Source organism: Vulpes vulpes, chromosome 8 (assembly GCF_048418805.1).
Source record: "Vulpes vulpes isolate BD-2025 chromosome 8, VulVul3, whole genome shotgun sequence".
Taxonomy (NCBI): domain Eukaryota; kingdom Metazoa; phylum Chordata; class Mammalia; order Carnivora; family Canidae; genus Vulpes; species Vulpes vulpes.
The window spans coordinates 33,833,330-33,849,652 of NC_132787.1; the positions used below are offsets into that span (position 1 = coordinate 33,833,330).

The window sequence follows — 16,323 nt, forward strand, 5'->3', positions numbered from 1 at the left end:
ATGACTCTTGCTTCCTTAGCAGATTTTTGGATGAAGGCCAAGGAGGGGACAAGCAGACGGGAAGTTGGTAACTCAGGTTTTAATGGAATTGAAGAACTTGAAGAGAAAGCCAAAAACAACTTAAAATTTTCTTTTAAGACTTAGCTGTCCATAGTTAAAACCAAAGCAGGAGCTTAGTTTGTTTGTTGGTGTCAAGTTGGAGGGATATTGCCTTGTGTCAGCAAAGACACAAAATTTGGCATATGGAGACGCTGTACCCTATCACCTAGAAAAACACCTGGCTCATAGGAAGACACAGGATCATTTTTGAATAAATGGTTGAACGATTTAACTACACCATCCAAGTATGCAAAGGAACAGTTTCTTTCACTGAGTTTTTACTTATGTTCATGATGTTATTGTAACTCTCCTGGACCGGTCTGCAAACAGTCTAGAACTTGTCTCCTTTCTTCTATCACTTGTTATTGTTCCTTTCCCATGTCTTAGGCATGCCTCATCTTCTAAAGTGCAAGTAATTCCTTGAGACGGGGACAGGGTTTTCTACTTCCGTATCCTACATCATGCCAATGATTTCAGGCATACTGTACATGTGAGTAAACAATGCCGTAGAACAGGGGCAGCAAATGTTTCCTGTAATGTTTTCTGCAGATATCTTAGGCTCTGCGGGCCACACAATCTCTCCTGCAACTGCTCAACTCCACTGTTGGAGCCTAAGAGCAGCCACACACAGACAACACTAAGTGATTGGGTGTGGCTGGGTGCCAGTAAGACTTGATTTACAAAAACAGGCGGTGGCTGACTTGGCCCCGGGCCAGACTTTCCAATCCCTGCTCTAGAGTCCCAGGTCAGAAGGAAACAGTGTCTTGGAAAGAACACTGGATGAAGCGCAAGGCTGGCCCTGGATGTGCCTGAATCTCTGTTGCTTCACCTGTAAAAAAGCCCCTTCTAGCTTTGAAATCACTGAGTTCTAAGAACGAATGTCAATATAGACTGAAAACATGACTCACGGCATCAATCAGTGGTAACTAGGCCTCATCACTGTATGGCGCTTACTGCTAATATACTCTTTGGATATGAAACACATGGACGAGGCACAGGCCAGTAAAACTTTTGTGGGCTGAGAAAAGTGCTAGAAGGTTCACAGATGCTGCCTCAACCCCTAACTCCCTACCTCCTACCCCGCGCCCCCCACAATCCCTTCATGAGCATAAGAAATAGAAAACAAGCCCAGAAAGAAGCAATTTGTTCATTGTTACATACACCATCGGCTATTCAATAAAAAGTTTGAACCCAGGGGTCTTGTCTCACTGTATTCCATGTTAAATTCTCTCCCATAAAGTCTGGCTATTCTAACTTACTAGCCTCAACAACAGTCCTTAACCTTTGAAAAATAAGCGCTACCTTTAAAAATATGCTACATGTTATATATAAATAGATCTAATCTGTGATTTGTAGGTAAGCCATTACCTCCTAAATTTATTTCATTGAATATTTTAATTTTTATAGGCCAGTACCTAAGTAAACTATTGTAACTTTGCATGTCACCTCTAAAACGTGTGCTACAAAAAAAATAAAAATAAAAATAAAAATAAAAAATAAAATGTGTGCTACAGGACTCCTGGGTGGCTCAGTGGTTGAGCATCTGCCTTTGGCTCATGGTGTGATCCTGGGGTCCTGGGATCAAGTCTCGAATCGGTTTCCTTGTGAGGAGCCTGCTTCTCCCTCTGCCTATGTCTCTGCCTCTCTCTGTGTGTCTCTCATGAATAAATAAAATCTTAAAAAAAGTAATAAATTGTATGCTACATTCCAATTCAGAGATATTAAAAAGTGAGGAAGGGACACCTGGGCGGCTCGGCAGTTGAGCGTCTGCCTTTGGCCCAGGGTGTGATCCTGTGAGTCCCAGGATCGAGTCCCACATCAGGCTCCCTGCATGGAGCTTGCTTCTCCCTCTGCCTATGTCTCTGCCTCTCTCTCTCTCTCTCTCTGTGTCTCTTCTCTCATGAATAAATAAATAAAATCTTAAAAAAAAAGGTGAAAAAAAAAAGAATGGAAAAATAGAGTTTTTTAATGGACTTGGATTCCCTGGATTTACATTTCTACCTAAAGTAGAAAAAAATACACTGGGCCTTAACTTGCTTTGACTTTTCTCCATCTGGAATGATCTCTTTTTCTCTAATCTTCATTGTTCATATTCTAAGCATCTGTGAGCCCAGCTAAAAGCCAGCCCCTCCAAGGAGCCTTCCCTAAACTCCCCTACAGCACTTTAATAGGAGTCCTTTAAAGATATCACACACTGTAATGACAGCCAATGGCATTCAGCTTTTTCAAGATAAAGAGTATATCTTAGACCTCCTAGAACCCTCCACCCTCATGGATGCAGTCCAGTGCCTCAAACACAGGAAGTGCCCAAATATATAAATCCTAAAGTCCTTGAGCAAATGACATCTGAATGGACAAGAATTTGGCTACACTTTTTCATCCGCATTCATAAGCATGTTCCTATCCATACCCTCCAGCTACGGTATTCATCAGCATGACATTCAGCGACACCTTCATTTCTTTCTGGGCTTTGCTCATTGAACAAGCTTATGGAACTAGGTTTTCTCATCTCACATCTGCTTTATAGATATAAAGGCTTTTGATGGCTGTTCAGTAATGCCAGAACTTTACATTGTACCTAGGAATTACCCAATGAGCTCAACCCCTACTAAACAGAAATTTATAAGGATCTGACTAGTCCAGAAAGACACTAGAAGTGTAGGAATGAAGGAGACAGGGATCTCCCAGGAGAAACAGTGGAGCCTGCAGTTGTGATGAATTCTCTTCAGAGGGTTAGAATCAAGACTAAGTATCAGACTCTAGACTTTCTACCCCTTTCATTTCACCCTTGAGAAAAATTGAGACTCAGTTCAATTTACCAATGTTGAATTTTTGGTTAAATTAGTTAATACTGGGACACCTGGGTGGCTCAGTGGTTGAGCATCTTCCTTTGTTTTTTTTCTTTTTTTAACTTTTTTTTTTCAGATTTTATTTATTTATTCATAGACACACACACACACACAGAGAGAGAGAGAGAGAGAGAGGCGCAGAGACACAGGCAGAGGGAGAAGCAGGCTCCATGCAGGGAGCCGGATGTGGGACTCGATCCCTGGTCTCCAGGATCACACCCCGGGCTACAGGCGGTGCTAAACCACTGCACCACCGGGACTGCCCGAGCATCTGCCTTTGGCTCAGGTCCTGATGGCTGAGCATCTGCCTTTGGCTCAGGTCGTGATCCAGGGGTCCTGGGATGGAGTCCCACATCAGGCTCCCCATGGGGAGCCTACTTCTTCCTCTGCCTATGTCTCTGCCTCTCTCTGTGTATCTCATGAATAAATAAAATCTTTAAAAAAACTTAGTTAATACTTACATCTGGAGATTTTTAAACTTTTGAGTATATCATTAGAGCATTAATGATGAATTCTTTGAGGAGACTCTCTTATACTGGATAATGTACTCCCCAAAGGATCTGGGCCCTACAGTTATTCTAGATAAATATCCTGACACCCTAGGGTCCTAAGGAAAAGCCTAGATTCCCCTCTTCTGTGTATTCTTGAGACAGGGCATTTGTGGGTACCAAGGTTCATCACTGGGTTGGTATGATAGTCCACGGAACATCTTATTGATGACGCTACATCTATCACCGAACAAGTCTGATGTTTACGAGTAAGATTTTAAATACACACCAGCACAATTTTTAAGAGACAAATATTTTAAAATTTATAAACCTACTAAACAAGGGAGAAGTAACTCTGTAAGACTCAATAATTTAACTTTCTTGATGTATGGGCTTCTCTTCGATTCCTACAAAGCCTGTGATAAGATGGCACCACAGAGGAGGTGGATAGGACCGATGTTGCTGGGGAAGACAGGTCACATGAGGGCAGCAATACCAGCAGCAGCCAATGGCACAGCAGTGACTGTCCTGTTGGCCCCGTAACCCAACCCCTATTTGACCTTTGTTTCTCTGGGGCTCCATTTCCTCTGTGGCTTCCCTGGTGCAAATGATCTTCCATATAAAGTGAATACAGCAGTAATAAGCTGCCTGTAAGAGCTGTCCTGAGAATTATAAACAAGTAGACAGTATCTGCAAACTGTCCAGTACTGCTGTATAGACCATGTAAGAAACCCGACAAGAAGGGTATGTATACACAGGAGAGGTCTGACCTGGGAAGCACAAGACAGGTCATTTATATGCTTCACAGTAATACATGACCTCATCCTCGTTCCTTTTTCTAATCATCTGGGGAAATTCACATGTTTTGCCTAAACTCTCTTTCTTTATAAATCTCCTGGTTTTTTTTTTCTATTTGTGGTTTCTTTTTTTAAAATTTATTTTTATTATTTTTATTATTATTATTTTTTGGTTTCTTTTTTTTTAGATTAAAAAAAACAACCATACACACAACCATATACATACATGTAAAGGTAGAGAACAAAACAATGTGAATCCCTGTGTGTCCATCACCCAGCCACACAGCCATTTGCTCACAGCTAGTCTTATTTTACGCACACCCCACTCATGCCTCACCCCCAGCGCCGTGGGATCAATTGAATCAAATCCAGGACACAGATAATTTCATTTTTCATGGCTTTTCAAACATATAAGTCCTATTTCCTTGGCATTTCATTTTCTTGATTCAACACCTCTGATATAAACAATCTGCAGCACTAAGATGGAGGCAACATGGGAGGTATGCTTGGAGCCACAGAAAAATTTAGAAACAATTTAAATAAAAAAAGGACAATGAGTCAAGGCAGAAGCAGTTAATATAGCCTGTAGGACCCTGTGCTGTCATCCTGTTAGGAGGACCACCCCATCCTGGGGCTCCCTTGGAGGTCTGTCCTGGGGTACCCGCTCATGGAGGAAGGGGGCATGTCTCGCCTTTCCCTGACCAGGTCTGACTTCTCCTGCCTCTGTGCCTCCCTCCCACTACTGAACACATCACAATCACCTCCAGTACTGAGCCACTTCCCTGTAAAATCCTCCTCCATTCCTCCTGTCAAAACGTGCCTTCTCTCTGCTTTGCTCCCACAGTGCTGAATTATCCTAGCACACAGTCAGTACTCAATAAGTGCACATGCACTGAATGAATGGGACACAGGACGGATTCCTTTCTGCCTTGCACCTTACTTAGTGCTTTTCACATCTGTGTCTCCCAGGGATTTTAAATTCCTCAAGGAAATAATTGTGTTAAATCAACTTTGTGTCCTCCTCGCTTCGAAGGCATTCATGGGTGCATAGTGGGTGCTTAACAAATGTCTCACGAATGGAGGGTGCTCTAGGAAAAGAGCCACGTGGCTGGAGGGTGAGGTGTCTAGAGCATGACTTCATGGAAATTAAGGGCAGACTAGCACAAATACAATGCACAGACATTTTCCCCCAGGTTGCCAGAGCTTTCTTGTCTCAGGGAAGCAAATTTGGGCTTGTCATCATAAAAGCAAAAGAATTTGGGAGTGGTTTCCTTCGTCCAAATGACCCAGCAACACCTGCCTCGAAACCATAATCGTGTTTTTCTCTCCCACCTTCTCCCAAGGTGAAGGCTACACTAAGTTACTGCCCATAGGATGGAATTACAGGTCTGAATCGGAGACAAAGGTTCTTTATGCTGTGTCTGGTCATTAATTAGCTGCTGGAAACTTCAAGACAGGGCCATTAGCATGCTCATAAACCTTTTATTTTAAATGTTTTCGCTTAGCCGTGATTCTGATGTGACTCTCCTTGTAGGCTGGACATAGGACATTTGTTTCTTAACATTTCTGAGGCTCATTAACTACTCTATCCCAGCGGCTCATTAACTAGCCCATTAGGGATTTCACTTCATTCCGGCAGAAGCCTCCACTTGCCCTCGCAGAGCCTTTGAGGGCGCCTATCTGAGGCCATCTAATTGGGAATGGTGTGAGGCTCGCTGCAAGGCAGGGGCGAGAGGGGGCTTTGTAGATCTCCCTGGAGGCTGGAGTGGCGGTGAAGGGGTGCGCTCACCTACCTGCTATTCTCCCAATGGGCATGGCGTGCTCCTCGGGTGGAGAGACAGACACCATGATGTGGTTCATGTACGCCAGGTCTTCCCGATGGGAGAGGTTGATGGGCTTCCCTTCCCTATGAAGCCCGTCCTCGGAGAGCCTGGACTGTTTGAAATCCACGGAGTGCCGGGGGTTCAGGATCAGAGGGTGCATGATGGGACTGGGCATCAGCTGGATCACGCGGGTGCTCTCCTGCCGGGGGCTCGATGGCTTCGGGTGAGGCTCAGAGGATGGTGGGCAGTGGTTATTCTCCATGGGAGACACTGACAGGGGGTAGGACTCCTGGTGGTTGTTCTCCTGGTGGAGCCTCGGCCCCTGGGCCCTCTCAGCCGGGGAGAGGCGGCGGATCATGTTGTCCAGGGGGGACCGGAGGGGCCGCTGCTCGGGGTCGGGAGAAGGCCGGTGATTGGCTGTGACAGGTGATCTAGAACGGTGCAACAGTTCAATGGTGGGGGGGTTGTGGTGCACATTCTCCACTGGTGGCCTTGGGGTCCTCTGGACACAGTTATCTGTGGAGCAGAAGGAGAGACAATCACTGACCCCAGTGGACGGTTGGGAGAGGGACCCTGCTGCAGTCCTAGAGGTAATGAACAGTGGAGCCCAGGCATGTGCCGGGCAGACCTTTCATCCCTTGAGACGGAGTGTCTTTCCCACTGCTTAAAAAAACAACCGAAGTACACATACTTGAAATTCTTTTCCTACACTAGACAGGCTAAGAATGTCTACAAGCATTCCATTAATCACTTACTAGTAGCTTATAAACACAAGGAAGCCAAACTCGTGTCCTCTAGCTCTTTGTTTCTTGACTCTCTGACGTTACTTTTTGGGGTCCTTATGGGTTTTTTCTAGACACTCACTGACTTGTATTTTCATAGCTGATTTTACATATTCTCTACCTCTGGGACGTTGTTGGTGGTGTTAATGATACTACTACTACTACTACTACTACTAAGGTAGTTACTATATCCTTGGTACTGGATTACATTGTTTAAAATGTATAATACTCCTAAGTAGAACATGCTGATTTTACAGGTGACAAAATGAAACCATACAGAAGTTAAGCAACTTTCTCAAAAACACACAGTCAGTTAGGGAATGAGACCCAGACTCCAGTAAGAATCTAGAATCTAGAATCCATTATGATATCTGCCCTTTTGCTATCTACAGAAGCCCAGGGAAGAAGTTATAGCAAAACTTGCTTTAAGTATGGACAGTGGGCCTAATTTACAGACTGGCAATCTTGTACTTGAAGGAAGATTCAGGATCACTTTGTTTCTGAGTGCCCTTCAAAACTCTCAGAGACAGGCAGAGGTAAGTTAAGGAAAAGGAGGGATGAACACCTCCAATGATGCCTCTGTACCATCCCACTTGAACTTTCAAGCGGGTGATATCCGAGCGAAGACAACATTGAAAATGTGCACAGCTCAGCAACAGAAGTAGTTCTGTGGGCTGGGTTGAGGGAGGGACCAGCACACACGTGGCTTTAGGAGTCCCTGTTTAGGGGGAGGAAGGGTGCAAGAATCTGCCTACAAAAAATGGAGCTTTCAGCTTTCCGCAGTGCATCCCACTCATCTTAATGAGGTTTCTCTGGTCACATCTGTTCCCAGAGCTGTCTCACCAAAAGGATGCACACACTTTCAGGTCTTTGTTCTGGTCAAAGATTTGTCTATGATTCTAAGTAAAGCAAATCAAAGATACCTCCTTTGTCCGTTATGCCAATATCTCTATGAAGAACATATAAAGGGATCCAGGAATTTGATAGGGTTAGTACACAGAGATTGAGATGGTAATGTCACAAAGTTTTACACAGGATTCATAGAAAAATGGGGACTCTTCTAGCTCTCAGTTATATGAGAGAGCAAACAAAAAAATATTCATGATCACTTAATGAGCATCTGCTTGAAGGCAAAAGGTTTATTTTGTAGCTACTGTATAACCCACTGCCGCGAATTTAAAAGTACTTATTTATTGGAATAGCTATCAATGGGAGACTAGCTTAATAAATTATACCATATCTCTAAACAATGGAGGCTCACACAGATGTAAAATGGAATAAAGAGTGTCTCAATATTCTGCTAAGGACTGGTCTCCAGGCTCTATGATTAGGGATGCAAGGCCAGGTGAAATATTCTGGTTTGCTACCACCTTTCTATGATAAAGGAGAGGAATATTCTAGTTTCAGGAAAAGACAGAGTGGTTTGTATCAAACTAACCTCCCTACATATACAAATGATGGAATCTGGATACCATACATTTACAAAAGTTATTTGAAGGTGCTGGAGAAAACTGAAGGGGATTTTACTCTTGAAACAAGAGAATTGCACAAGTGAGATCCAAATTCATAGAGCCCTGAGGGTCCTCCTTAGTCCCTCTAGCAGGGGGCAGCTGGAAAATGAACTGGAAGTTGTATAATCTGTCAAGGAATAGAGTATGAGGCTGCCAGAATGGCAAAAAATTGAGAAACCAAATCCCATAAAAGGGAGAGCCTCAGGGACAGTAGCCACTAAATTGGCACATAAAGTTCCCTCAAATCCTTAACATGTGCTCCTGAATAGCATGTGGTGTGTGTGTGTGTGTGTGTGTGTGTGTGTGTGTGAGTGTGCATGTGCGTGCATGTGTGGAGTAGGGGGCAGGGCTTCTAAGGAGCTCAGTGAAAAGCAACAGCTGTATGGCTGAAAGATAAGAGCAGGAATGTCAGGTACTGGCCACTGTATTGGAGACAGAATTCAGAATTTAAGTCCTAGCAACAAAGGCTCTATAAGCATCTCCGGCTGTTCATTACCCCAGAATAGCCACACTTTAGGAATAAGGGCTAGCTCAGGATTTGCCTGAGGGCTAAAGGCAAAATTGACAAAAATCTGCCCTAACCAAATGTTAAGACTACAAACTCAAAGTGATTGGCTAGTCATTTACCTGCTAGAGCAAAAAATCAACATTCTTCAGAGGAATATAACATAATCTAGAATCTCTATGATGTACCATCTATAATGTCCAGTATTCAATAAAAATTTTCTGGATATGTGGCAAAAAAAACAAAAACAAAAACAAAAAAAACAGAAAAAATGTGACCCCATAATCAAGAGGAAAGGCAGTCAACAGAAACAGACTCTGAGATCATCTAGATGTTGGTATTAGCAAAAGAGAACCTTAAAATAATGATTAGAAATAAGTGTAAACACTTGAAGGAAATGGTGGTCATGATGAGATATGATAGAGACTGTCAGAAAAGAAATGGACATTTAAAAGAAGATTCAAGTACTAAATAGACACAGTATCTAAAAGATTGGACTGGATGTACTTAATGGCAGATTAGGAATGACAGAAGGAAGGGTTAGTAAATTTGAAGACAGAAGATCAATAAAAATTAAAAACAAATAAATAAACAGATCCTCAGTGACCTGTGGAACAATATTAAATGGTCTAATGGACATGTGATTGGAATCCAAGAAGGAGAGAACAGAAAGAATGGGACCAAACTAAATAAATAGCCCAAAAAACCCTCCAAACTGAATAATGACCAAATGGTCCCCAAATCTGGTAACAACAACAAAAACAGGAAACTTTAAGATTCAAGATGCTCAGTGAAAACCAAGCAGGATAAATACAAAAGCTACATCCAGTCATTTCATAGTCAAACTGCTGAAAGCCAAAGATAAAGAGAAAAATCCTGAAGCAACCAGACAGGAAAAAAAAAAGGTACACTATGTACAATGGAAAAGTTATACTAATTACAGCTAACTTCTTTTTTGAACACCCAGGGAAAGAGAGAAAGAGCGAGAGCGCAAACATGTGCACTAGAAAGGTATGGATGGAGACCCATAGGCTGAAAGACACTTAAGAGCCACATCAGCCACATCAATCATCTGCAGTGTAGAGACTCGTTTGGATTCTGATTCAAGGAAACTGTAAAAACATTGTACAAGATAGGTGGAAACAATGCAAACAGTACAAAGATATCTCATGATATTGAAGAACTGTCAGGTGCCGTGATGGCTTTGTGATTATGATTTTATAAAGGGTCCTCGTCTTTTCAGACCTGTACTGATATATTTACAGATGAAACTGTGTATCTGGAATTTGCTTTCAATTAATTTGGGACGGTGAAGCAGAGGGTAGGTGGGGGGCACAGAGGAAACAAGATTGGTCATGAGTTGATCATTGAAGCTGGTGACGGGTACATGGTGGTTTGTTAAATAATTCTCTCTAGTTTTGCAGAAGTTTGATATTTTCCACTGTAAAAAGCATTTCTTTTCTTTTTTTTGCTTTTGTTTTCAAGTACTCAGTCAACCTTGCAAGGATACAGGTTGGGATAACAAGTCCTAAATTTTTCATTTTAACCCAACAGCAAATAAATGCTTACAAAGTACTTAACTGATTAGGTCTTTTGAGTTAATTTTGATGGCTGAGATGACTAGTATGGCAGAAATGACCTGCAATCTTTCGGAGATGAGGCAAGTCTTCTTTTCATGGTCAATCTGGACTTCTGCTGTACCCTCCCCCCAACCCCGATGAATTGATCTCTTCTCTGTCACAGAACATGATAGTCAACTACTTAAGACAGTTGCATTTTCTTCTATATGCCATTGACAGAATATCTCCCTTTACTTAAAAGGTTATTAAGGTTTAAAAATACTTAAGGATGATGAAGACCATGTACTGAAAAATTCTACTTCCTGATTCCATTTCCTGTCTTACAAATCTCAAAACGGACACAGGCGTTGGCCCGTAGTCTGGTCACCTGCTGGCCCTCTTTGATGTCCTGGGTTTCAAGGCTCACTGCATGGGTGTGCACTCGGGGCAAGCCTTAGGAAGTCTGGGCGGACTCTGAGAGGAAGAGTTTTCATGCCAAGGGTAAAAGAGGAACTGATGTAATGTCCTGGAGAGATTTCACTCTCTGTTCCTGCCCAGATCTTTGGGAACAATGAAGGAAGGAGACAGTGCTCTGGATAATCCAACTCAGATTTTACTTTTGACTCAGGGGTCCAGGCAGGAACAGGACTTGGAGGAGATTGATTTATTTATTTCTCTGCAGACAGCACTCAAAGAGGAAGTACTTGATGAAGTTGATAACATTAATGGTAGAGAACTGGATCCAAGGTATTTAATTCCAGGCTCCTGGTGGTCTGGGCACAACCACTGTCAAGGCTGAACAGCCTGCAAGGAGACCTTCCAAGCTTTGTTGCAGTTTGCAAAGCATATGCCCACATACGGAGCAGGCTCTGACATTCCTCCCCTACTGCCTGCTGCCCCTGTTATTATAAAGTTGGCAGCAGGGTATGGAAACTTATGAGACCAGAGCCGGCAGGCAGAGAAGCTCCGGACACAGGAAATGCACTGAGCGGACAGTGGGTGCATTAAATCCCCCAGATGTAGGAGTCTTCTGTCTAAAACAAGAAGATTTTTTTTGGTCTGGCCTTGATGTCTGGGTTTATTCTTGGTGAATTGCCCAGCGAGAGCTGGGAAATTATCCACATTGCCCTCGGTCTGAAGGTCTTGATATGGGACGGAAATGCGCAAGAAGGAGGGAGGGAAAGCCACATGTAATTAGTCAGTGTGGGCATGGAGGGTAGTGGGGAGGAAGACCAAGGACCGGTAGGGAACCCATTCTGGTTGAAAGTATTTTCTAAACACTTAATACAAGTAATCCCTTCTTTTCACTAAAGAGCCCCACATAAATTGGGCTTTAAATGTGAAGATTACAAAAAAAAAAAAAAAAGATTTTATTTCTTTACTTATTAGAAAAGGTGGTCTACTTAAAATTCATCAAAAGTTGGTCCAGTTGAATCAGGTTATGAATAATGAATAACTAGTAAACTGAAAATAAACAAAAACTGCCTTTGGTTAAAGTTGTGGGCTTTCAGTAGGAAATTTCCAGGGTAAAGCAAAGGCTCAAGCTTCTGTCTCACCCAGAAGGATTGCATTTCCGAGGATCACATTTCCACTACACTTTCCCTAAGGCCATAGATGGTGATAAGAGAAGTTAGTCACAGGCCCAGCAGGTAGCTTAATCATCAGCCTCAGTCCACTGTGTCCCACATTCTTCTGGAAGGAACCACTTCCCAGCATGACTTTGTAAAAAATTAGTGGGAACCACACGTGATATAAAGAGCTATAGAGATTAAATGCTCTATGCCTTCCCGTGCAATTCAAAATAGATTTTCTACACAAGCTTAGATTTTGTCACCTTCTGTTATGGGTTGAATTCTGCTACAGACACGCCCCACATCCCTCAATTCATATGTTGAAGTCCCAACCCCCTAAAACCTCAGACTGTGACTTTATTTAGAAATAGGGTCATTGCAGATGTTATTACCTAAGACGCGGTCATAGTAGAACAAGGTGGACCTCTAATCCAATATGACTAGTGTCCTTACATAAAGGAGAATTCGGACATGTAGACAGGCATCGATTGCATGACTGGAAGGGCATGTTCTGCCCCACAGTGATTAAAAATATGTGTCAAACCATAGAACCTTCAGTGATGCCAACCACCTTTCAACCACCAGAAGCTAGGAGAGAGGCACAGAACGGATTCTCCCTCCCAGCCCTCAGAAGGAACTGACCCTGTCCTTACCTTGATCTTGGACTTCCAGCCTCTGGGACTGTGAGACAGTAAATTTCTGTTGTTTAAGCCACCCAATTTCTGGCGCTTTATTATGACAGCCCTCCAACACTTCCACTCCCCCCACCCCCTGCACCCTGCCACCACTCCTTTCCCACGAGGTTCCACCGAGACCCTGCGCTGACCCTCTGCCTGCCCATCCAGCCCGTGTGCTTCGGCAAGTTGTCACTGAGTTCCCCTGCAGGGCCAGAGACGAAAGCCACCCACCCAGGTTTGGAGTGTACGATTCTCAGATGTGTGAGGTCTCAGACAGTAAAGCCCAAGTGAGCTCCCAGAGTTTTAGAAGCGCGTGCTGACAGAGGCTGAAAGAAACAAAATAGGTGACTTGCAGGAGTCTGGGAGGCTTCATCGGTATGCCTGTGGGCGGAACAGCCTCCAAACTGGCTGGCCTCTGTCAGCGGCTCTGTAGGGATGGACGAATGGATGGAAAGACGGATGGACAGAGGATGGAGAAACAGCACAGAGGGAAGTCTGCCCACTGCAGTCTGAATACGCCCCGCACAAAAGAAGTTGAATGAAGAAATCAATAGGTCCAATTGGACCTGGAGTGGGGGAGCCCTGTGAATCATTTATAGGGAGAGGGTCTGGGTGGCACAGAGATAAGTCAGAGTGCTGGAGAGGGAAAAGAAAGAGCAAGATAACAGAGGGCCTCCTGCTCTGGAGGTGAACCCAAACTCCCTCCATCTCCTTATCTCAAAGGGCTATCTTCAGAAAGCACTTCCCTAGGGGTAACAGGAAGTTTCTTGAAAACTTCCTGGCTACCTGGGGAGAGTTAGTCATGCATATTAGAGATCTCTCGTGCTGAAACTTCTGGCTGAATAGAGCCAGCTAGCCCCTGGGCCAGGAGCAGCCTCCACAAGATTGGAGAAAGCCAGAGGAGGGGGAGAGGGGAGGCGAGGGCAGTCCTCCCTGAGGTAGACCGAGGCCCAGAGGGATGAAAAGAGGCTCTGTGCATGACCCCAGTGCCTCCACACTTTCCCATCACAGTCAAATGCTGCATCAGGGGACAAGGGTCAGAGGGTAAAAAGTCATGCTGCCCCAAGACTCTGAAATGCAGGAAGTAAAGCAGGAAGAAGAGGCAGGCCCTAGCAGAGGAGAACAAGGGAGCAAGGGGAATGGGTGCTACCTGGTGCCCTGGGGACAATGGAAAGTCCAGATTTGGGCCTGGTCTTCCCCTGCTAGAACCTCATTATTTCCAGCCAGATCCAAGAATCCCAGAATTGAAAGGGGGCACAGAAGGTTAATCTTGTAGTTCTTAAATGTGAGGGGAGACAGCTGGAAGATAAATAGGTCCCAAAGGAGTCATGGAGGGCCTACCATACCCAGGTACTACAAGGTAACAAAGCACAAGCGCTGCTCCTTTTCCAAACAGGCTGTGCAATGAGAACAATTGAGGTCGGCACTTTAAATGTACTTTCCCAGGATGCCTGGGTGGCTCTGTCGGTTAAGCATCTGCCTTCAGCTCAGGTCAGGATCCTGGAGTCCTGGGATGGAGCCCTGCATCAGGCTCCCTGCTCAGTGGGGGATCTGGTTCTCCCTTTGCCTCTGCCCCTCACTCCGCTTGTGTTCTCTTTCTCTAGAATAAATAAAATCTTTAAAAAAAAGTATTTTCCCATAGAATGTAACAGAGGGGCCTGGTTCATCCATGAAGGAGTTCTGGTATCACGGACTGGGGAGGCAGCAGGCCCTTCCTATCTGGGATGCACAAGTGTGGTGTTTGCACAAAGTGCCTTTGGTCACAATAATGGGAATGGTTAGGAAAACTGGGGTTTGGAAGTAAGAAAAAACCCCAACCATTGCACAACAATGTGGATATATGTAACACTACTGGACTGTATATAACCTTAAGAATGGCTAAGATGGTAAATGTTATGTGTATTTTATCACAACTAAATTTGTTTTAGGTTTAGAACACAACAAGAAGAAAATCCCAACGAAATAGTGGGAAGAAATATCAAATAATGATAAAGAATAACATTTATTGAGTGCTTGCCATGTGGTAGTTGTTGTTCTAAGGGCATTTCCTATATTAACTTGATTCTTTCTTTATCACATTCAATAGGTACTGCCATTATCCTTCTTTTCCAGGTGGAAACTGAGACCAAGGAAGTTAACTCACTTGCCTAAAGCTACAGAGCCAGTAAATGGAGGAGCTGGGATTTGAACCCAGATAGCTGGGATCCAGAGCACACACACACTATTATGCTCTTTGGCTCCATCAAGCATTGTATGATTAACACAGATGTCAGACCCCAGCCAATGGCCTCCTTGACACTTTAATCATCGACACGATCCCAGCAAGACTAGACAATCAGGAAAGTTTTTACAACTACCAGTAATAGGATGGCTGCATCAGCTAAAAACTTCATCCACCCCGGTGCCTATTCAGCAGCTATACTGAGGGACCAGCTCCCAAGGAGTGACCAGCACCAAGGGGCTGGTTCCCAAGGGGGATGACAGCCAGTGTCTCTGCTCTCAGAAGCCAGTGCCAGACTCTACATTCACTTTTCTCCCAGGCTGGGGGATTTTCTTCATGCTAAATTCATTCATTCTGAGCAGTCAAAGATCTACAGTGGGTTAATTCAGTCCAAATCAGTGTGAGTTTTGAACATCATGAATTGTAGATATACAGTGGTGTCTCAAAAGTTATCTTTGATGGGGCACCTGGGTGGCTCAGTTGGTTAAGGGTCCAATTCATGTTTTGGCTCAGGTCATGATCTTGGGGTTGGGAGATAGAGCACTCTGTTGGGTTCCACAATCAGTGCAGAGTCGGCTTGAGATTCTCTCTCTCCCTCTTCTTCTGCTCCTCCCCTGCATGAGCTCTCTCTCTTTCTCACATAAACAAATAAAATCTTAAAAAAAAAAAGTTATCTTTCAGTTTTTTATCTGTTTAGATTTGGGAGTTTCAAACACCATGAGGAAGAAAAATTATATGCAGGTTTGCTGGCATCTGCCACATTGTACCCTGCTCAGGGGACCTGGCATGGCCTCCTAATCTCCCCAATTCTACTCATTGCTCTGCTCCATCTTCTGTTCTGTTTTCAGAGTGTTTGCATAAAACACATGAACAAAAATGTTATTTTGGTTGGCTCCTTCATGTTGCAATGAAATGAACAGAGGCATTTAGAGCTTTGTGGACCTAGGGCTAAGTTTTAATTTTGCTACTTGGTAGCTGTGTGATCTGGAGGCTCTTAGCTTCTATCTCCTCATCTGTAAAGTGGGGTTAGCATTACCTTATTTATAGAGTAGCTGTGAAGATGAAATTACTTGGACACCTAAGACCTTAGAACAGGGTCTGGCACACATAAATGTTAGCTATTATTTTGTTACTATGAAGCAGATTCATATACCGTGTCTTCTTTAATTATCTCATTAAAATCGTGTTAGATTTCCTTCCTCCAAAGCAGTCTTTGGGCATGTGGATTTGACACCCTTGGGTTAAGGGTGGAAAGAAAACATTTTCATTAATAAAGCAATCAAAGGGATCCCTGGGTGGCGCAGTGGTTTAGCACCTGCCTTTGGCCCAGGGCGCGATCCTGGAGACCCAGGATCGAATCCCACATCGGGCTCCTGGTGCATGGAGCCTGCTTCTCCCTCTGCCTGTGTCTCTGCCTCTCTCTCTCTCTCTCTGTGTGTGA

The 16,323-nt window shown here is 43.9% G+C and overlaps 1 protein-coding gene across 2 annotated transcripts in view; it reads right to left on the bottom strand.

Moving 5' to 3' along the window:
* Nucleotides 1-16,323, bottom strand: part of ETV6 (ETS variant transcription factor 6) — a 238,766-nt gene that overhangs the window by 17,680 nt on the left and 204,763 nt on the right. For both annotated transcript variants that reach the window (XM_025995214.2, XM_025995215.2), the window contains exon 5: nucleotides 6,027-6,572. In XM_025995214.2, the coding sequence (XP_025850999.1) occupies nucleotides 6,027-6,572 (546 nt within the window). The remainder of the gene's footprint in view (nucleotides 1-6,026; nucleotides 6,573-16,323) is intronic.